We start from the raw sequence: 22,327 nt of genomic DNA, 5'->3' as shown, positions 1-22,327 counted from the left end.
TCCAATAGAATTGTGTTTAGGTGTAGCACGCTAGTAAATGTAATTCTGGTGCATTCTAACTATGTTACAAGAAATACAACATTTTTATTTAAAGGAAAAGCACAAATTTGCAGCAGGGCTACACATGTATTATGCATTTCTCTGTATTTGAAGTATTATAGATTTTGTTGTTGTTACTGCATCTGTTGTTACTGCATACAGGCACTTTGTGATGGTCATCCACTATGAAAGGCACTATATAAAATAGATTGATTGATTTAAATAACACTATTACTTTGATTCTATTTTTCAACATTATGCCACTTTTGTTGACCCAGGGCCAGACAGAGATGCTACACTATATCTTAGTGGCCTTCCTATTTCTCTCCCTTCTCTCTCCCACAGTTCCAGTATCCAGAGTCTCAGTTGGTCTCCATCAATAATTCAGAGAGCACTGTCAATAGTGTGTACACCATGGGACTGACTCATGTGTCATAGCACTATCATTAGGTCATACCTTCTTCTGTGAACTCCCAGATTCTGACACCCTCCATAGGTGGTGCTGTAGAATGTCCTTAACAAGTTTCATCACAATTGGACAAGTGGTTCTCTTATACAAACATTTATTTGATAAAAAATATTTTAAAAAAAAGAAGCAGCTTGCATTTATTTATTTTATTTACTATTTGTCAACAAATTGATTATACAGATGTGGCCCCAAAAGAAACACAAATAAGTAAACATTCAAGGAAACAAATCAAAGTCACAATAATTATGTTTGTAATGATGAGAATATAGTGATGCAGTAATACAGTACAATACTTGTTTAACCTTGGCAATCTTTTCTGTGCTGGTTTGTAGAATACAGTAACAGTGTACAGAAAGAACAAATACATATATATTAGCTGTGGTGGCTGTGCAGTTTTTCTCATTGGCTACTTGGGTTTCTGAAGAAACTAACACTCCTAATATTGCTGTTGATATTTAATTTACCTGTTGCATTTTGTTTTGTTTGCAGATCAGCAAGCACAATAATTAGCAGGTTTAGTAGATGAAGTATCACTGGTCCTCTTTTAAAAGGGTTGCTAGCCAAAGCTTTAAAATCAATGTTCTTACTTTAACTTGCACCAATAGCATTACCACTCCTCTTAAAATCCTTACCATTTTTTTTTTTTTTTTTTACCACAATGATATACGCTAATAATTGTCGTCACTATCCTGTGCTGTCAGTCATATGACTATGACTGCAAGCGAGCTACCACACAGGAGGTGATTAGGTACCAGGAAGGAAACGCTGCAACTGCAAAAAAAAAACAAAAGCTCATCAACAGAAATGGGGGGGGTTAAGAGCAACCTGTGATAATGCTAATCACAATAAGGCAATGTAAGACAATGGATTTTACAGAAGCCTTGGTAGCCTACCTTTAGATGTATGAAGTTCTCTGACATGAGACTTGCTGGCTTAAAAAGGGTAAATAAGCAAGGCTATACAACACGTTCTCCACTCTTGTGATTTGCACCCTCCTCATTCTCCTGCAAATCTTTTCATTTACCACATTCATTTATTGTTACATTATCTGCTGCACAGGGACAGTGAATCTACAGTGTGGGGGTGTCAGGATGTTGGGTCCTAATACTTGCTGCACAAGGACAGTGAATCTACAGTGTGGGGGGTGTCAGGATGTGGGGTCCCAATACCTGCTGCACAGGGCCAGTGAATCTACAGTGTGGGGGTGGTGACAGAAGGTTAAAAGGACTTCATTGTAAGAAAGTAAAGACAAGTAGAATGTATGAGGGGACTGGCAAGACAGAAAGTCGTTATGTGAATCAGAAGGAAGAAAATTATTTGTTGTTATTTTTGGGGGGTTTTCTACCCCTTTAAGAATCTTAGAATCATCTCAGCATGTGAGCCAATCAGGTCGCAGCTTGCTTGGCACGGTGGGTGTGGCATTTGAGGCAGAGAATGCGCCCGTCGAGCGGGTAGCAGCCGTTCTCATCAGCTTCGATGGACAGTGGGCAATTGCAGTCCTGCAGGAGGAGACACAGACACACACTTCAATACAGCATAGCGCACCGCACACAGACAAAACTCTACTATGTCCCTGTGTGTTAGCTATCATTCCCTGTTATACAAATTAACTGTTATTGATCAAGCTTACTAACTATTCCAGCAAAAGCGGTCTCTGACAAGGCAGACTTTCTGAAGCGAGGTGGGAAAGCATATTGCCGTTGCACTGTGCAATGAAGCTCATAGGTGAACTGAAGCCTGTGCAACACAAATATGCTTCCCCTCCTGACTGGTTAATGAAAACACAGGTTAAATAAACTTTTCCTCTAACTACACAGACAGGAGGCAGAGACAGAGAGAGAAAGAAAGAAAGAAAGAAAGGAGACGGACAGGCAAACAGGCTGTACCTCGCAGCGGTAACACTTGAGATGGAAGTTCCTCTCTAGCGCCACCACTCTGATAGTCTCGTCTTTACCGGTTTCCGGCATGATGGGGTCCTGACAGGAACAGCAGCGTGGAGAGAAGCGCCTGAAAGAGGAGGGGAGACAGTGAACCACTTGAGCTGAATACTGCATGGGAACAGCAATGTGACAACTATACTGAAAAAAGCATGTAAAACATTTAATCGTTTGATCGATTAAACAGAATTACAGCTTGAGTTAATATTGCAAAACTGATCTGCTCACAGACCTTAACACTAGTCTTAACACTAGAACCACCAAGCTGGTCAATTTGACCATTTTAGTGTTTAAAATTCAAATAACTCTGAGTTAGAGAATCCCATTCACATGTCCGTTCTTGACTTTTCCCAAATATGTGAAGTAAATAACCAGATATGTTTGAGCAGATCCGCAAAAATGACAAAGTTATAAAAATGCATCCCTAGAACTGCAGACCAGTCTTATTGACCTGGTATTACAACACATGATTTTTTTTTTTTTTTTTTTTACGTAAGTATACAAGACACACCTCCCTCCAACCTCTAGGCCACATCTCTATGTATCTCACTGTGGAATGTGGGATGGTGTGGCTGTATGCTAACCCTTTGTAACTCATGTCTTTTTTGACATGCACAGCATGAGAGGGAGGAGGCTGCTGGGGGCTGGTCAGGGAGGGAGGGAGGAGGCTGTTGGGGGCTGGTCAGGGACGGAGGGAGGGAGGAAGCTGCTGGGGGCTGGTCAGGGAGGGAGGGAGGAGGTTGCTGGTGGCTGGTCAGGGAGGAGTATGGTCAGGGAGAGATGGAGACGTCTGCTCAGGCTGGTCAGCGAAGAAGCTGGTCAGGGAGGGAGGGAGGGAGGGAGTGAGGCGGCTGCTGGTGGCTGGTTAGGGAGGAGGGCTGGTCAAGGAGGGAGGAGGTTGCCGGGGGCTGGTCGGTACCTGTGGTAGTCGTCCACACAGAAGGGCTGATTCTCATCATCAGTGATGAAGGGCACCCCCTCCAGGGAGCAGTGGCACTGCACACAAGTGAAGCATGCTGGGTGATACGCACTACTCATGGCACGTAGCATGCGGTCTGTGATCGTCTTTTTGCACAAGGCACACTTATCCAGGGTGCTCTGAGGGAAAAAAACAAACAAAAACAAAACAGAGATATGAATACAAGACCAGAGCTGTGTACATCACCAGCAAGGAATTACTCAGACTAACTGGCTGCTAGCTTGCTTGCAGGCCTCAGAGCTCACAGTAGCGTACTAACTACAGATCAGCGGTATCCAATCCTGGTCCTGGGGGGCCAGTGTCCCTCCAGGTTTTTGTTCCAACAGTACCGTAAATGAATTCATTGGACCAATTAAGTTCTATAAGAACTTAATTGGTCCAAGTAAGTAATTTTGAGTACAGTTGGAACAAAAACCAGGAGGAACACCTGCTCTCCAGGACCAGGATTGGACACCACTGCTGTAGATCATCTCTTAGTTAGTACAGATGACAGGGCTAACCACAGTCTGCAAGATATTACCACTGCCAATGAACTAACCCTCAGCTAGTCTGCAGGTGGGTGTTAAAGATGATCTCAATTGCAATGAACACAACATAACAGCTGTCTGCCCCCTTGAGTTGTGGAAAGCAGATATAAAGTCACCCAACAATTCTTTAGACTAGATCTTCTCAGCAGCACTGCTTAACTTATTACCAAACTACCGGTAATTCAATGAAATGTGATGAATATAACTGTCTATAAAAAGCCAATGATTGAAACATTCTTTCATTATTTTGTAATTGTATCTTATTGTTTCTTATAAATTATCAGTAATTACTCATAGGATATATGTTACAATACTATAATCACCACAGCTGGAATAACTGTATGGAGATGGAATCCTTGTAGGTGTCATCCACAGCTGCAATGTAATCCTGGATGCATTCAACAAAATAAATGTTTTGCTCTTTTAAACATTTAGTGTATGACCTTGTTATCTATCTCACAGTTGCCATTGCCTAAAGGGTCACTTCCATATAAGCATGATTGCATGTCATTTTTTTGCGAGGTTTTTACAGTATATATTGCAGAACTGTAAAGAAAACCTCTTATGTATATAGTGTAATTCAGGGGTTAATTTATAACTACATTTGTTGTGTGCGAGTGGAAAATAACACCCATGAGACAAAAATGTAGTGAATGAGATCTGGTGCGATCGGGACAAATGAACCTGTGGTGTAATGTTATCCATCAGACTGGATCATTTTAGTACAATTTGTAATTAATTAGAATATTCTTTTCTTCAAAACAAATTATTAATTATGAATGATGTATTAATTACAACAAGTTTTGCCTACATTTGTTTATTAATTAATTTTAATTGGATAGTTTATATTTGCTAAGGTTTATTAAAATAAAATAGTCAGACAACAATGATAATAGTTTTTGTTTAAAAGTAGGAGGAACATAGATGAACTATTATGATTAATTCTGCCCCCTCCTTCACTCACACACACAGGAAGGGAATGATCAGTTTAACTTTTATGTCTGTGCTGAAGTTCAGGATCAGCCGGTTCCGACGCCAGCCCTGTGTTTTTACATTGCTCTTGGTATTGAGATGGTACAGAGTTTGGGATTAACTGGAGGTGATCCTCATATAGTACTGTACCAGCTAGCATGCTCTTTAGTCCCCAGGTCTGTACTAAATTCAAAAGTACATTGCACTGACCCGTGGGGTTCTACATGTGTTTTTGTTTTGCTTCTTGGTTCCTGAGAAATCACGTAACATTGTGACCTCTCTCAAAAGGGCAGCCAGTTAAAATGAAATGATAAAACATCAGATTTCTAGTCACAATGATTTTCTTGTCTTGTCTTTGTTTACTAAATTCTGTGACAAAGAACGAGAAAATTGCAATGCTTTATTTCAACACCAGGTGGCATAAAAACTCCACTACAAACACTGACAGAGCAATAAGAGACTTGCAGTGTTACAGTCCTGTCACACACCTGGTATATTGTGACACACAGTGACAGATACCGTCAGTAGTGACAGATAATTCGACACTCAATGTAGAAGTTCTCTCACACATTGATACATAGATTGTTACAGTACACAGACTGACAGACACGCTCACAGTGTAGCAGTCCTCGCACTGGGGCCGCCCCTCCACCTCGTAGAACTGCAGGCCCTGCAGCTGCTTGCTGCAGCCCAGGCAGACAAAGCACTCCGTGTGGAAGACACAGTCCATCGCCCTGACTGCAGGCTGGGACCGAGACAGTGGCTGGGAGCAGGTGCCACAAGACTCTGAGAGGGAGGGAAAAGGAGAGGAGTTAGAGAGGAGAGAGAGGCTGGGAACAAGAACGGAACAGGTGAGAGAGAGGGGGGGGGGGGTGGGGGGGGGGGGGGGGGGGGGGGGGGGGGGGGGTGGGGGGGGGGGGGGGGGGGGGGGGGGGGGGGGGGGGGGGGGGGGGGGGGGTGGGGGGGGTGGGGGGGGGGGGGGGGGGGTGGGGGGGGGGGGGGGGGGGGGTGGGGGTGGGGGGGGGGGGGGGGGAAGGGTGGGGGTTTAAAAAGACGAGAGAGAGGAGAGAGGGTTTGGGAGGAAAAACCACACGACAAAATCAGAGAGGGGATTATAGAGGGGAGAGAGGTTGGGAGCATGATATCAAAAGGAGGCTATACAAAATAAATATACCTACTAGAATCTGGCTAAAAAGATTCGACAGTGTAATCCACCCCATTGACCTATATGGAAGTGAGATGTGGAGTCCAATCATTCAACACGATTACAAAAAATTGAACAAACATCCAATAGAAACTCTGTATGCTGAATTTGGCAAAACAATATTACAAGTCCAACGTAAAACACCAAACCAAGCATGCAGGACTGAATTAGGCCGCTATCCACTACTCATCTCCATACAGAAAAGAGCGCTCAAATTCTGGATGCATCTGAGGAAAAGTGACCCAGACTCACTCCAGTACAAGGCCCTTCAAACCCAAGAGCTCAGCCCAGAAAAGAGTTCCCTCAGCCAGCTGGTCCTGAAGCTCACTGCACTAACCCACACTAACACTAACCAGCCTCAGGACAACACTGCTAAAGCTCTGCCAGAATCAATCAAACTGTAAAACAAATCAAAAGCTCCTATGTGGAACATTGGGAAAATGAAACCAAATCCCAAAATAAACTTGACTGCTAATCGGGCCTTAAAACGAAAATCTACCCTAGCAAAGTATCTCTCCACTGTCAGGAGATACAAAGCAGAGGCAGATCCTGAGCAACTAAAGGCTCAGTGACCACATCGAAATTGGCCGGCCCAGAGAGACGGACTGTGTGGTCACTGCAAGACAGGAGAGGTCGAGACAGAGATGTCCTCAAATGTAATAAATACTCCCAAAAAGGGAACATATTCTTTAAAAAAATTGTTGTTTTATTTAATGAAAAATATTACCTCTGAATATTGGTTTGATTTCTGTTAAAACTAAAATATATCCTACTCTGTTATTTATTTATTTTTTTTCACTGTAATTTACCTGCTTGTTTGTAATTTGTTAGAGAAACCAAAACTAAATCTTCTCATAGATAGGAAGCAGTTTTTTTTTTTTTTTTTTTTATTATTAGAGTTTTTGCTTAGAGTGACCGGCAAAGCTCTAAGTTCCTGAGTTTAAGTTTTCACCATCCAAGCTGAGGGCAAGGTAAACAGACAGCCCTTGTTTAATCCTTATTGCTGTTTTGGCACCGAACTCTACTGGGGAAAAAAAAGCCGTGAAGGACTGTACCATAAAATACAATGTGTTTACTAAGGTGTGTGTACATTAGTTTGTTATATGGTGGATTGAGGCTCTTCGGGGGTAGAAAAAAAATACCTCTGCATTTCTTTATTGAGAGTGGATTTAATCTGAGGGCGGTGCTAATTCAAAGTAATAGGGTATTTATTACTTTTATTTAGTTGACTTATTTTTGCAATTAACTTACTTTTATTTATCTTGTAAATGAATGTTCATAATGTTTACATGATATATTGTTTAATGCATTATGTAATTGCTTTGGCAACACTGCTAATTGTTAGTCATGCACCACTGAATTGAATTGAAAAAATAGAACTGAATTGAGAGAGGTTGGGAGCAGGAACCACATGACAGAGAGAGAGCGAGGAAGTTGGGAGGAAGAACCACATGAGAGAGGGGGGGTTAGACAGAAGAGAGGATGGGAGCAGGAGCCACACCACAGAGAGAGAGCGAGGAGGTTGGGAGGAAGAACTACATGACAGAGAGAGAGAGGGGGGGTTAGAGAGGAGAGAGAAGATGGGAGCAGGAGCCACAAGACAGAGAGAGAGGAGAAAGGGTTAGAGAGTAGGAGCCACACAACAGAGAGACAGAGGAGAGGGGGTTAGAGAGGAGAGAGAGGCTGGGAGCAGAAGCCACATGACAGAGAGAGAGTGAGGAGTGGGGGTTGGAGAGGAGAGAGCCTGGGAGCTGGAAACACATGACTCAGAGCGGGAAAAAAAGAGGAAGATAAGTTACTGCAGTGAAAGTAGAATAAACTGAGTCAAGCAGACAAGTGTATGGGCTTGTGCCTTCGTTAGTGTTACTGAAACTAGAATAAACTGAGTCAATCACATAAGCATTTGGGCTCTAGTGACTTCATCAGTGTTATTGAGTTGAAATCCGGTAATCTTACCTGTAATCGGAGTCTCAATGACAGGGGGCTTGTCCATCTCCAACATAAATCTCCGAGTCATCTTCTCCAACTCCTCCACCTCCTTCATAGTGAGGGCGGCGCCCGGACCCGGAGCCGACACTCCTGCAAACGGCTGGGGGAGAGGAGATACCGAATTGGAAAAGAGGGTCGACTGGACAGATTCACTTCTATTAATTTAGTAAGACAGACAGTGGTCTTGTCCCATAATACAGTGAAATGGGGATCAACAATACATATTTAACTTAAATCTAACCTACACAGTAAATAATTGTTTAAATTTAAAACACACACACACACGTACATACCACTTGTCCGTTGGCTTTTGCTGGTTTCCCCAGAGTGGGAGGAGCTTGCCGTGGACCAGCTGATGAAGATGGTGGCGCAGACCTTGGCTGAGAGGTGTGGCCACCAGAAGTGGGTGAGCATTTTGGTCCCACAGTTTGTTGTGGAGCCACTGCAGCCTGGTTTACAACTGGGGGCGTGGTAAACCTAGCTTGATTTTTTTTTTTTTCATTGGCTGCCATGGGAGGGGGAGTGGCCTGGGTGTCTGGGAGTGTGGTTTTGGACTGGTTTTGTCTGGCTTTGATTTGGGCAGCCCATGCAGGGGGGCCAGGTCTATCAAAGGAAGCAGCTGGACACCCAACAACAGGTTTGGGGGCTATGGGAGGCGGGGCAGCGGGTTTGGGGGAGAATTTGACAGGCTTTGAGACCTCTTTTACAGAACCTGGGGTGGCGGCAGAAGAGAGGGGGGCTTGAGCAGAAAACTGCAAGAGAAAAAACAACAGGAGAGAATTTATAAACAGTTAAACAATACAGACACCTTTCCCATTGTAACTGTAGGTGACTGTTACAGACAAGCAGGATAAGTGCTAGGGCTCTTATGAGAGCAGTCACACGCAAGGCAGGAAAGTTCTAGGACTGGTAGAATCTATATATACTGACTTTTAGTAAAGAGTAGCAATCTGAAGCAATGCAATATGCAACAGGGTACTTCCATTAGCCTAGTCATTTATATCTTTTCCCTAGGTCAATTATATATATGATAATCTAGTATATATAAAATATATCTATAGAATCTATATATATATAATATATATTATATTCATATACACACACACACACACACAATACCGATCAAAAGTTTTAGAACACCCCCATTTTTCCAGTTTTTATTGAAATTTAAGCAGTTCAAGTCCAGTGAATAACCTGAAATGGTACAAAGGTAAGCGGTAAACTGCCAGAGGTTAAAGTTTAGGTTACCAAAAACTGAAAAATATTGTACATTTCAGAGTTATACAAAAAGGCCTTTTTCAGGGAACAAGTAATGGGTTATCAACTTACAACTGTTCTGCAGCAATGGAAGTAAATTAAGCCTTGAATGTTGATGCTAACAATTCCTACAGGTGTCCCAACTTTTGTTGATTACTTACAAACCCTCTGTCTGTATAAAAGCAGTGTTGGAACAGACCGTGTTACTACACCCTCTTCAGCATTATTTGGACAGTATTGTACTGCAGGAAGTAATATATTGCTATCATAATGGCGAGAAAAAGACAATTAACAAAGGAAGACAGACAGACCATTATAACCCTTAAAAGTGTAGGTCTTTCCTTTAGAGAAATTGCAAAGAAAGCCAAGGTGTCAGTGAGTACAGTTTCCTACACCATCAAAAGGCACTTGGAAACTGGAGGAAACTCTGACAGGAAGAGGTCTGGCAGACCCAAAGCCACAACAGAATCAGAAGACAAGTTTCTGAGAGTCAACAGCTTGTGTGATAGGCAGCTCACAGGACAACAGCTTCAAGCACAGCTTAACACTGGTCGAAGTAAGCAAGTCTTAGTTTCAACTGTGAAGAGAAGACTTTGAGCTGCAGGTTTGACAGGTCGAGTGACAGTAAGAAAGCCATTGCTAAGATGGCAAAATAAGAAAAAGAGGCTTGCCTGGGCCATGAAGCACCGCCAGTGGACTACTGAAGACTGGAAGAAGGTCTTATGGACCGATGAATCAAAATTTGAAATCTTCGGTTCATCACGCAGGGTTTTTGTACGCCGTCGAGTAGGCGAAAGGATGGTTCCTCGGTGTGTGACACCAACTGTCAAACATGGAGGAGGAAGCGTGATGGTCTGGGGCTCTTTTGCTGGATCCAGAGTCAGCGACTTGCACAGAGTGAGTGGCACCCTGAACCAAAACTGCTACCACAGCATTTTGCAGCATCATGCAATACCCTCTGGTATACGCCTAGTTGGTCAGGGGTTCATCCTACAGCAAGATAATGACCCAAAACACACCTCCAGGCTATGTCAGAACTACCTTAGAAGAAAAGAACAAGACGGTAGGCTTCAAATCATGGAATGGCCAGCACAGTCTCCAGACTTAAACCCCATCGAGCGGGTTTGGGATGAACTGGACAGAAGGGTGAAAGCAAAGCAACCTACAAGTGCAACACATTTGTGGGAACTTCTGCAACAGTGTTGGGAAGAACTTTCCGAACAATATTTGATTTCCATTGTAGAAAGAATGCCACGAGTGTGTTCGGCTGTTATATCTGCAAAAGGTGGCTACTTTGAGTCAAAAATTTAGATTAAATTTTGTTAAACAAAACAATTCCATGATTTCTTTTTTATCTCCAATTGTTTATTTGTTCTATGCTTTAATTTCAGAGTACATTGAGACATTAAACTGCATAAATTTCAATAAAAACTGGAAAAATGGAGGTGTTCTAAAACTTTTGACCGGTAGAGTGTGTGTGTATATATATATCTCTCTCTATTTATTTAATATATTATATATTTATATGATATATATCTATAATTATATAATATATATATATATATATATATATATATATATATATATATACAGACACACACACACACACACACACACACACATTAGTGCTGGGACAAAGGGGGGATTTTCATGTTTGGATAGCCAGTCAATTTAGATATTTGTTTGTTTTTCAAAAAGTAACAAAAGGCATTATATTGCTCTGAACACAGGCAGACAGAGCACAGCAGCAAGGGCAGGGGGCATGGCCATGGCTCCTGTGTGTGCCTTTACCTTACAATACGTAACATGTTAAAATAGAATAAAGTAAAGAATAAGTTGTGTAGTTCTTAGTGAATTAGCTACAAAACAAAGAATGCCAAATAGCAGTTAAACTCTTTTTCACTTGCCATTTTTTGAAACTGTCACGCAAATTCTGGTGAGACGGTAAATAAGTGCAAGGTATTTTTGCCATTTGTAGAGAATACAAAACATCTGGTTTTTGTATCTGAATACATGTAAAAAAAATAATTGTTCGAGTATTCGTATTTGTCCCAGCACTCACACACAAACACACACACACACACACACACACACACTAAATTAGAGGTCAGCATGGGTACCCGAAAACCCGGGTTTTAAATTGTTGATGCTACCTGGGTCTCCTTTTACTACCCGGGTCTCTTTTTACTACCTGGGTTTCAATTTATTAGTTTGAGAATTTAAAGCATATGTATAAAATATGCAGTTGTAAGCCCAGGTCTCAGGCTAGCATAAGAAAGAAAATGTTAAAACAAACTTTTGCATTTAGCCTTATCTTAACTGATAGGATATGGATGTATTACAAAAAACAATAACACACAGCGAGCTGCAAGTACACCTCAATAATAATAACTGCGGCGACTATACTTCTCAGGAACTAAATCGGAAACAAAACAACATGACAGGGCTCTACAGTGCCACTAATTTGGTCGCATGTACGACTAAAAATGTGCTTGTCTGAACGGTACATTCCTAAAGGTTGACTATAAAATATTAACATTAATTTTTCTTCAGCTGAAAGTATAAAACATTAAAAAAAAAAAAAAAAACAGATCTAAACTTTCATAGCTCAATTGTAATGTACCCAGGGAATGTAATTTATTGGTGTCCACTGCCCACTGTTAATCACACATTAAAAACTACAAATCCCATACCCTGCAAATTTCACTAAAAGTCAGTACATAGTTACTCGTTTCCAGACAGTCTGGAAACTTGTCAAACCAAGGTTTGGAAAATAACAAATTATTTTCATATGATTGCGGAGAAGTTTCAAAAGAAAACTGAGATGAACTCAATTCAGATATGTCGACGTCTTTACAAGAAATTAACAACAAAGGTATGAAAGAAGATGAACGCGAACAGGGAACTTCGAAAACAGCCAATACATGTTGCAAAGAATCCTGCAGCATGACGTGCATTTAACATTAATAACTGTACTTAAACTGAGTTATTATTATTATTATTATTATTATTATTATTATTATTATTATTATTATTATTATTATTATTTCCAGTACTGAAAAGGTTACACAAGTCTACAGATTTGAAGGAACTAAATGCATGTGTACTATATAGTATTTAAACATGTATCATGCACTTAACATTATTATATGTGATTTTGTCTTTTATTTTTTATCATTACCCCAAAAAGATCTGGGTACTCGGGTATTTTTCAAAGCGGGTACCTGGTTCCGGATTTTCCACCTGTGCCAACCTCAAAATATACATGCGTTTTTTTTTTTTTTGTTTGTTTTGGGGTTGTTTTTACAATGAAAGTACATAACAGACTAAAAGTTCAGTCCATCCAGGATCATCTCTTTTAACACACCATCAGCTGGTTTCACAGACCCGATTATCATTAATCTTGGACTTCATTAATCTCATTTGACTTTAGGTAAGATGGTCCATGACTGGCGCTAATAGGGGTCTGTGAAACTAGCCACGTGTCCCTACTAAGGTGATCTATTTCCTATAACATTTGATTCTTTCAAAACAACACATAAGCCCCATATTGCGCATGAAGTGTTTATTTACTTATTTTAACTTTCATCGAATCAGTGCCTGATAAAGAAATTAAATAACTGACCTCACACTACAGTTGTTCACTTTTAACCTGCTGCATGAAATGAAAGGACTGTTTCCCCTGACACTGCATGTAATCTATCTGCTTCATTGATCAGCCTCTTATAGAGAGGCATGGCATCCAGGTAATCAATTCCAAACAAATAGGTTACTTGTTTGCCGTCTGTAGAGATACGTGCTTTAGACAGACCTACCACAGTGTTTTTGAAAGGGTTGCTTTGCTCCACTTCAGACAGCATGCTGGTCAGGGAATTCAGCTGCTGGTCAAAACTGGTCTGCTTCTGGTGCGATTTCTAAAATACAAAACTGTCAGAGACCATGCAATACAATACAAAACCAGAGCTATTGGTATCAAAAGAAAAACAATCACACAATACGAAGCCAGAGCTATCGCTATCATGAAAAAGAAAGAAGGAAAGAAAATCACTATGACCTGCATACACGTTTCACATGACGCAAGTAGAGACATACAGGCTCCATCACACAGACAGGCGTCTCCATACACCCCCATATTCCAATACTCTTACAACCGGTGATAAAGAATGCCATCGCAATTGGTCAAGCAGTTGTCTAGCAGTATTACATACAGACAGACACATGTTTTTGCTATCAATAACCTGTGCCAAGGAATGCCCAAACCAAGCTGTAATTTAATTCATCACCTCTGTCTGGGTTATTGGGCAATGAAAAAACTAGAATTCTCCTAAACCCGCTGTGTGAATTAGTTACTAAGTGAAAAAACAAACAAAAAATAAATAAAAATAAACCCTATAATCAAAATTCCACCTCCACTATAGACCTGTGCACCTGGTTCCCAGTGTTGCTGGGTAGGGGAGGAGGAGGAGGAGGGGGAGGAGGAGGTGAAGGGAAGGTCTTCACAACAGAGGGGGGTGCTGGGAAGGGCTCCTCGAAGGGGGGCGGTGGCAGAGGCGGAGCTGGGAAGCTGGTGGGGGCAGTCTCAAATGAAGGGGGTGTGTTGTCCAGACAGGGAGGCGGGCTTGGCAGGTCACAGTCAACCAATGACGGAAAAGGGGGTGGGAAATCTGAGCGAGAGAAGAGAGACGTAGGAAAATTAAATTAAAGCAAAATTTATAAAAAATTAATAAATAAAAGTAGAATTGAAATACTATTTTCTACAAACTTGAATTGCTCATTTCCCACATGTATACAATATTTTGTACAATTCCTCTGAAACAGACCCAGTACTGTGTCAGTTCCAGCAAAACATTTTAGAATGGAGAAATAACTCAGTGAGGTATAACCTTATTAGGTCACATTGTTATGTAGCACATGAATTGTTGGTACATACAACAGTAGTCTGGAAGTTATTAAACTTTGTTAAACAAAACAATCAACTTGATTATGAACTGTGAGCATAACATGTCTGGCTCTAGATGCAATACAGGGTTACAGGGCAGTGGACGTATGTGTGATAGGTGTTACTGAAACTTGGTTGTCTGAGAGTGAGAGTGATGGGGACGAATATAATATAATAATTTGTGGGTATACACTGTATAGGAAAGACAGGCAGGACAGAAGAGGAGGAGGGGTAGCGCTATACATAAGAAACAGTCTTGAAGCCCAGGTGTTAAACCTGGACAAAGAAAACAAAGCCGAATCAATATGGGTCAGAATAACGGACAAAAATTCAAAGGGCATAATAATAGAAGCACGCTATAGACCGCCAGATTCAGACGGTGAGCAAAATAATGAGTTATACAATGACATGAGAAATGCTTGTATCAAAGGAGAAGCCATACTAATGGGGGATTTCAACTTCCCCCATATCAAATGGGAAAACCCGGTGGGTAGCACGATGGATGAAATTGAAATGGTGGAAATGACAAATGACTGCTTCCTAACACAATTTGTCAAGGCACCCACTAGAGGGGAGGCATGCCTTGATTTAGTCTTTTCAAATAAAACGAAGACAGAATAACTAAAACAGAGGTCAGAGAACCAATAGCAAATTCAGACCACAACATGGTCTCATTTGAAGTGTTTTTTAAAACCCCAAAATGACTAAAGCTAAGGTTTACAATTTTAGAAAAGCAAACTATGAAGGTATGAAACAGAGACTAACAGAAGTAGATTGGAGTAAAATAGAGAAAACATCCACAGAAGAAGGATGGTTGTTCTTCAAAAATGTAGTACTAGAGGCGCAAAACAATTACATCCCTAAAGTAGACAAATCTAAATGTAAAACTAAATTGCCAAAATGGTTTAATAGATCAATTTAAAAAAATATTCAGCGAAAAAAGGCATTTTACAGAGCATTAAAAAGGGACCAAAAAGGAAGTACACAGAAAGAGTACACGGAACTGCAAACGCAAGTCAAAAAGGAAGTTAGAAAGGCCAAGAGAGAAATAGAAATGAACATTGCTAAGGGGGCTAAAACCAATTCCAAAATGTTTTTCCAATATTACAACAGCAAGAGAACGTTCAAAGAGGAGATTAAATGTCTAAGAGATACAAATGGCAAAATCGTAGATGAAGAAAAAAAAATAGCAAATATATTAAATGATTACTTTTCACAAGTTTTTACAAAGGAAGATACTGACAACATGCCCCACATGTCATCCAGTTCCTATCCAGTTTTAAATAACTTTAGCATAACTGAGGCAGAAGTGTTAAAGGGACTAGGAGCTCTTAAAATAAACACATCCCCTGGGCCAGATGAGATCTTCCCAGTAGTACTCAAAGAAATGAAAGAAGTAATTTACAAACCGCTAACCAAGATCATGCAGCAGTCTCTTGACACAGGGGTGGTACCGACAGACTGGAAAATTGCAAACGTAATACCGATCCACAAAAAGGGAAACAAAACTGAACCAGGTAACTACAGACCAGTAAGCCTGACTTCTATTATATGCAAACTTATGGAAACTATAATAAGATCCAAAATGGAAAATTACCTATATGGTAACAGGGTACTGGGAGACAGTCAGCATGGTTTTAGGAAAGGGAGATCGTGTCTAACTAACTTGCTTGATTTTTTTGAGGATGCAACATCGCTAATGGATAATTGCAAAGCATATGACATGGTTTATTTAGATTTCCTTAAAGCTTTTGACAAAGTCCCGCACAAAAGATTGATTCTCAAACTGAACGCAGTAGGGATTCAAGGAAACATGTACATGGATTAGGGAGTGGTTAACATGTAGAAAACAGAAAGTACTTATTAGAGGAAAAACCTCAGAATGGAGTGTGGTAACCAGTGGTGTACCACAGGGATCAGTATTAGGTCCTCTGCTATTCCTAATCTACATTAATGATTTAGATTCTGGTATGGTAAGCAAACTTGTTAAATTTGCAGACACAAAAATAGGAGGAGTGGCAAACACTGTTCCAGCAGCAAATGTCATTCAAAATGATCTAGACAAGATTCAGAACTGGGCAGATACATGGCAAATGACATTTAATAGAGAAAAGTGTAAGGTACTGCACGCAGGAAATAAAAATGTGCATTATAAATATCACATGGGAGATACTGAAATTAAAGAAGGACTCTATGAAAAAGACCTAGAGTTTTTGTTGACTCAGAAATGTCTTCATCTAGACAATGTGGGGAAGCTATAAAAAAGGCTAACAAGATGCTCAGATACATTGTGAAAAGTGTTGAATTTAAATTGAGGGAAGTAATGTTAAAACTATACAATGCATTAGTAAGACCTCATCTTGAATATTGTGTTCAGTTCTGGTCACCTCGCTACAAAAAGGATATTCCTGCTCTAGAAAGAGTGCAAGTGACCAAAATTATTCCGGGTTTAAAAGGCATGTCATATGCAGACAGGCTAAAAGAATTGAATCTATTCAGTCTTGAACAAAGATGACTACGTGGCGACCTAATTCAAGCACTCAAAGTTCTACAAGGTATTGACAATGTAGACCCAAGGGACTTTTTCGACCTGAAAAAAGAAACAAGGACCAGGGGTCATAAATGGAGATTAGACAAAGGGGCATTCAGAACAGAAAATAGGAGGCACTTTTTTACACAGAGAATCGTGAGGGTCTAGAATCAACTCCCCAGTGATGTTGTTGAAGCTGACACTCTGGGATCCTTCAAGAAGCTGCTTGATGAGATTCTGGGATCAATAAGCTACTAAAAACCAAAAGAGCAAGATGGGCCAAATGGCCTCCTCTCGTTTGTAAACTTTCTTATGTTCTTATATAAGCACAGACATGGCTGCTAACTCTCAAGGCTGACACCAGCATCTCTGCATTTTTCACAGCAAGGCCACTCATTTAAACAGCACACAGCTAATTCAGTCCTCTGGCTCAAATACACTGAAGAATCACAGAATTAATAGCTCGGCTAATGACTGGTTATCCCGTAGGAATAGACGCAGTAACACTGCTTTCACTTGTCAATGCACCTGCCCAAATTTCACCTCTCCATTGCCTTTCTTTCTTTCTTTCTTTCTTTCTTGTCCCTTTGTTTCTACTTACACTCTAGAGCACAGATGGAAATAAAACTCCCATTGCATAGTGGCTTGCTCCATTGCTGGTTTTAATATAAGTTTAAGAAGACTCACGTGAGCTTGTTACTTATACAGAGATGGAGATAAGACTCTCACTGCATACCAGTTTGATCCGACCCTGGTGCCACAGTTTAATAAGACACACCTGAGCTTGTTACTGTAGCTAATCAAGCTCATTTTAAAACCTTGAATGAGTGAAATTGCTATTCATTAGGAGTCTTATTTCCACCCATGCAGTATTATCCGTACTTTAGAAACTGTTTTGCTTTTCTACTCCTCCTTGCATTTCTTAACTAATGCCCCACCATTTCGGGCTCCCTAATTTACATAATTCCACTACATAAACAGGGACTGAAATAAGACTCCCATTGCATAGCAGTTTTACCCATGCCAGGTTACCTATACACTGGGGGTAATCAAGCTTGCATCTGAAATTGCTATGCATTTGGAGTCTTATTTCGATGCCTGTGTATGTAGCTTAAGTTTCTAGAAGCTTTTGTTATAACTCAAAAGAAGCCAGTCTATGGGACTAACAGAGGTGGGTCTTGAGTCTCTTTTTGAGAGTATGATTACTCTATTGTTTGAAACTGACATGCCCTGGACTCAGACTATCTTGTATGGGAACAGTTATATAGAACAGATTACTCAAAATACAGCAAGGTAACCAGTGGTGTACCACAGGGATCAATATTAGGTCCTCTGCTATTCCTAATCTACATTAATGACTTAGATTTTGGTATAGTAAGCAAACTTGTTAAATTTGCAGATGACAAAAATAGAAGTGGCAAACACTGATGCAGCAGCAAAGGTCATCCAAAATAATCTAGATAGCATTCAGAACTGGGCAGACACATGGCACATGACATTTAATTGAGAAAAATGTAAAGTACTGCATGCAGGCAATAAAAATGTGCATTATAAATACCATATGAGAGATACTGAAATTGAAGGAGGAATCTATGAAAAAGACGTAGGAGTTTATGTTGACTTGTCTTCATCTAGACAACGTGGGGAAGCTATAAAACAGGCCAACAAGATGCCTGGATATATTGTGAAAAGTGTTGAATTAAAATCAAGGGAAGTAATGTTAAAACTGTACAATGCATTAGCAAGACCTCACCTAGAATACTGTGTTTAATTCTGGTAACTTCGTTACAAAAAGGACATTGCTGCTCTAGAAAGAGTGCAAAGAAGAGTGACCAGAATTATTCCAGGTTTAAAAGGCATGTCATATGCAGACAGGCTAAAAGAATTGAATCTTTTTAGTCTTGAACAAAGAAGACTACGCAGCGATCTGTTTCAAGCATTCAAAATTCTAAAAGGTCTAAAAGGTATTGACAATGTCGACCCAACTGACTTTTCCGCGTGAAAAAAGAAACAAGGAGATTAGATAAAGGGGCATTCAGATCAGAAAATAGGAGAAAATTGTTCCTCCCCTATAGTTGGATGGGTAACTACACAGCAGTAAACCTCCAGACTCATAGGTGGTGAGAATTACAATTCAATGAAGATTTAGAAAGGGTCCTCATTGCTCAGACCTGGCACCTACTATACTTGATCATGTCAATAACAGTCCTAAAGAAAAGGAGTTTTGAGACTCAAGGCTTGGTGCAAGACTAGCATGAGTTTCTAATACCTGTCCCCATGCTATTCTCCCAGACTAGTGTGGAGTTTCTGGAAAAAATCTATATAAATCAATTTGCAATTACCAAAAGAAACTACAAATCAAATCAATATGGTGGCAACCATTGAATCACACACACACACACACACACACACAATTGACCTCCATGTTTGTAGTTCTATGATAATAAATCAATTAAGTCCTTTACCTTCTACAACTGTAGGGGGCGGAGCCGGCAGTGAGACATCCCCAACTCGACCTATTATAGCCCTGGAGCTGCCTGGAAGGGTGGAGCTTGATGAAGTCACAAGATTTGAGGGAGGAGGGGTTACTATGCCGGCTGGAGGCTGGCTAGCCTGGGATTGGTCCACGGGCGGTAGAGGGGCGTGGCTAGGCATTGATACTCCAAATTTTGGTTTGGGAGGGGCCACTGGTGCAAATTTTTTGGTTGGGTTGTAGAAACTAGGAGTGGAGATAATCGTGACTGTGGAAGTCATTCTGGTGGCTTTACTGAGAGACCCAGACATGATGGTGACTGTAGCTGTCGGATATCTGATTTGCAGAAGGAAACAAAATGGTTAGGATTTATTAAAAACAGTCTCAACCAAAGTTCAAATACATTTTTTTTTCTTAGAACTAGTGACATCACCACGGTCCCCCTTTAAAGGAGTGCTATCCAAGGCTTCTTTAAAATTAACTGTCTCATCCCAAATTGGGATTCCTATCCCAGGGATATAGTGCTGCTAAACAGGTCTGTACACGTCTACATGACTGTTTAAGTATCTTGGACAGCTTGTCTTCCTGTGATATAAAACTTGCCAAGGACTAATACAAACTATGGAATGCATCTTAATCTAAACCTCTTAAAAAAGTGCTTATTCGATTGCGATAAACCTTGGTTAGAACATTCTTTAGCATAAGTGTCAGAATTTGTCATTATATGCTGGCATCTTGTATGGAGTGATCTACATTTTCATAATACTGACCTACTTTTTACTGACAAGGCTAGGGAAGAATTTAAGCACTGGGGATGAATTGTGAATAAAATAAATTGTATGTAAACATTGTGTGCTTTCCTGATAACAATATGTACAATCACCTTGTTATATCCCAGATGCCAGGATAATGCAAGGTCACTGAGGAGCTAGGAACCATCAAACATCAATATAACAACTTTCACTGTAAACAGAGGCTCCATGCTACTGTGTTTACCAAACACATGTTACTGCTCTGCAAGTTCTCAACTAGTTCCCTACAGCAAAGGCAATGAAAACCGACTGGAAATTACCTAGTAAAGAAGAAGAGAATACCAAACTGCAGTTTCAGTTGTAAAAGGGGGATTGTGTGTGTAAACTGGCATCTGTGTCTCCCAGAACAGGGATGTAAATAAGACTCCTATTGCATTAGCAGCTTCACCCGTTCCAGGTTTTACTGTGGGCTTGATCAGCCCCAGTGGTGAGGTAGCAAACTCAGGTGTGTCTTATTACACTCATAGTAAAAAAGGAAAGGATCAAACTGCTGTGCAATGGGAGCCTCATTTCCATCCCTGCAGTAGACTACACTTTGCGTGCTACTAATATTCTGGCCTTCACTGGCGATAGGTTGAGCAGGGGAGAGAGATAAGCAAGAATAGATGCAGAAAGACAAAGCCTGTTTAGTTTTTGTATGCAAAATACTATCAAACAACCACTGAGACAGTGAATAAACAAGGCTGTCCATCCCCATTCACCACCCCCTCCATCTCATCCTATCCCTCGGCTGCCAACACAAAATAAGAGCTGTCAGTGACATGAAAGACAGCAAATCTCCACCATGAACTACAATGCATGCAAACTGAAAAACACAAGTGTTTTTGTTCTACGTCTATTACTGGAAAATGATTGTGCTGGTAAAGCACTGTTTAACAATTGGTGTTAACAATTTTTTTAAATTGTTTTTATTAACATGTTTTTTAAAGCTAAGTTTTACACACAGACCATACACCCCCAGATTCTGACACACTAAAAAACTGGTCCTAAACAATACCTCAGACAAGATACCCCATGACAGAGTAAGCAGTTCTTTAGTTATACATAAAAATGTAAATGTGGCATACAGCTAGAGTACATATAACGCCACGTTCTGACCACTTGTGCTAAAGAATGTCCTGACCAGCTTGCATCAAAGAATGTGCATTATAAATATCATATGGGAGATACTGAAATTGGAGAAGGAATCTATGAAAAAGACCTAGGAGTTTTTGTTGACTCAGAAATGTCTTCATCTAGACAATGTGGGGAAGCTATAAAAAAGGCTAACAAGATGCTCGGATACATTGTGAAAAGTATTAAATTTAAATCAAGGGAAGTAATGTTAAAACTGTACAATGCATTAGTAAGACCTCATCTTGAATATTGTGTTCAGTTCTGGTCACCTCGCTACAAAAAGGATATTGTGCTCTAGAAAGAGTGCAAAGAAGAGCAACCAGAATTATTCCAGGTTTAAAAAGGCATGTCATATGCAGACAGGCTAAAAGAATTTAATCTGTTCAGTCTTGAACAAAGAAGACTACGTGGCGACCTAATTCAAGCAATCAAAATTCTAAAAGGTATTGACAATGTCGACCCAAGGGACTTTTTTAACCTGAAAAAAAAAACAAGGACCAAGGGTTACAAATGGAGATTAGACAAAGGGGCATTCAGAAAAGAAAATAGGAGGCACTTTTTTACACAGAGAATCGTGAGGGTCTGGAATCAACTCCCCAGTAATGTTGTTGAAGCTGACACCCTGGGATCTTGTAAGCTTTCTTATGTTCTTGTTGGATAAGCGATTGGGTAGATATATTTAAGACAATTAAGTGTGACTTGCATATGCTTACCTAGTTTATCACTGTAACCAGCTTTATAAGAAGCAATGAAGACAATATAAGTTCATGGGGTCTGTTTACAACATTCTTCTAGAGTAGCTTTCCGTGCAGACCTTATTTACTGTCCAGTTTGTTTGTAGCTGCAGGCACAACCCACGCTACACGCCCATCCACCAAATGTACTAGGCCCACATAATATCACGTGTGTTGGTGAAGAGACACTTTTACTGTGTTACAGTGCTTTCTTGCAATGTGCTTTACTACACTTAACTATATCTTTACTCATAAAAGCAGCATATTTATACAAAAAAAAGTTTAAAAGTTGTTTTTATATTTTAAAAAAGCTAAACAGGGCTGTACCGAATTATTAAATCTTGTACAAC

The 22,327-nt window shown here is 40.3% G+C and overlaps 1 protein-coding gene across 1 annotated transcript in view; it reads right to left on the bottom strand.

Annotated features, from left to right (window-relative positions):
- Positions 1-644: 644 nt before the first annotated feature.
- Positions 645-22,327, bottom strand: part of zyx (zyxin) — a 33,962-nt gene continuing 12,279 nt past the window's right edge. Inside the window, exons 2-10 of the mRNA XM_041221912.1 lie at positions 19,308-19,651; positions 13,781-14,037; positions 13,189-13,287; positions 8,410-8,868; positions 8,084-8,216; positions 5,540-5,709; positions 3,365-3,543; positions 2,395-2,515; positions 645-2,007 (exon numbers count right to left, since the gene is read on the bottom strand). Of these exons, the coding sequence (XP_041077846.1) occupies positions 1,894-2,007; positions 2,395-2,515; positions 3,365-3,543; positions 5,540-5,709; positions 8,084-8,216; positions 8,410-8,868; positions 13,189-13,287; positions 13,781-14,037; positions 19,308-19,626 (1,851 nt within the window). The 5' untranslated portion in view covers positions 19,627-19,651 and the 3' untranslated portion in view covers positions 645-1,893. The remainder of the gene's footprint in view (positions 2,008-2,394; positions 2,516-3,364; positions 3,544-5,539; positions 5,710-8,083; positions 8,217-8,409; positions 8,869-13,188; positions 13,288-13,780; positions 14,038-19,307; positions 19,652-22,327) is intronic.

The sequence above is a fragment of the Polyodon spathula genome, chromosome 21 (assembly GCF_017654505.1).
Source record: "Polyodon spathula isolate WHYD16114869_AA chromosome 21, ASM1765450v1, whole genome shotgun sequence".
Taxonomy (NCBI): Eukaryota; Metazoa; Chordata; class Actinopteri; order Acipenseriformes; family Polyodontidae; genus Polyodon; species Polyodon spathula.
Note: the sequence above shows the minus strand (reverse complement) of the source record. Positions and strands in the feature narration are given on the sequence as shown.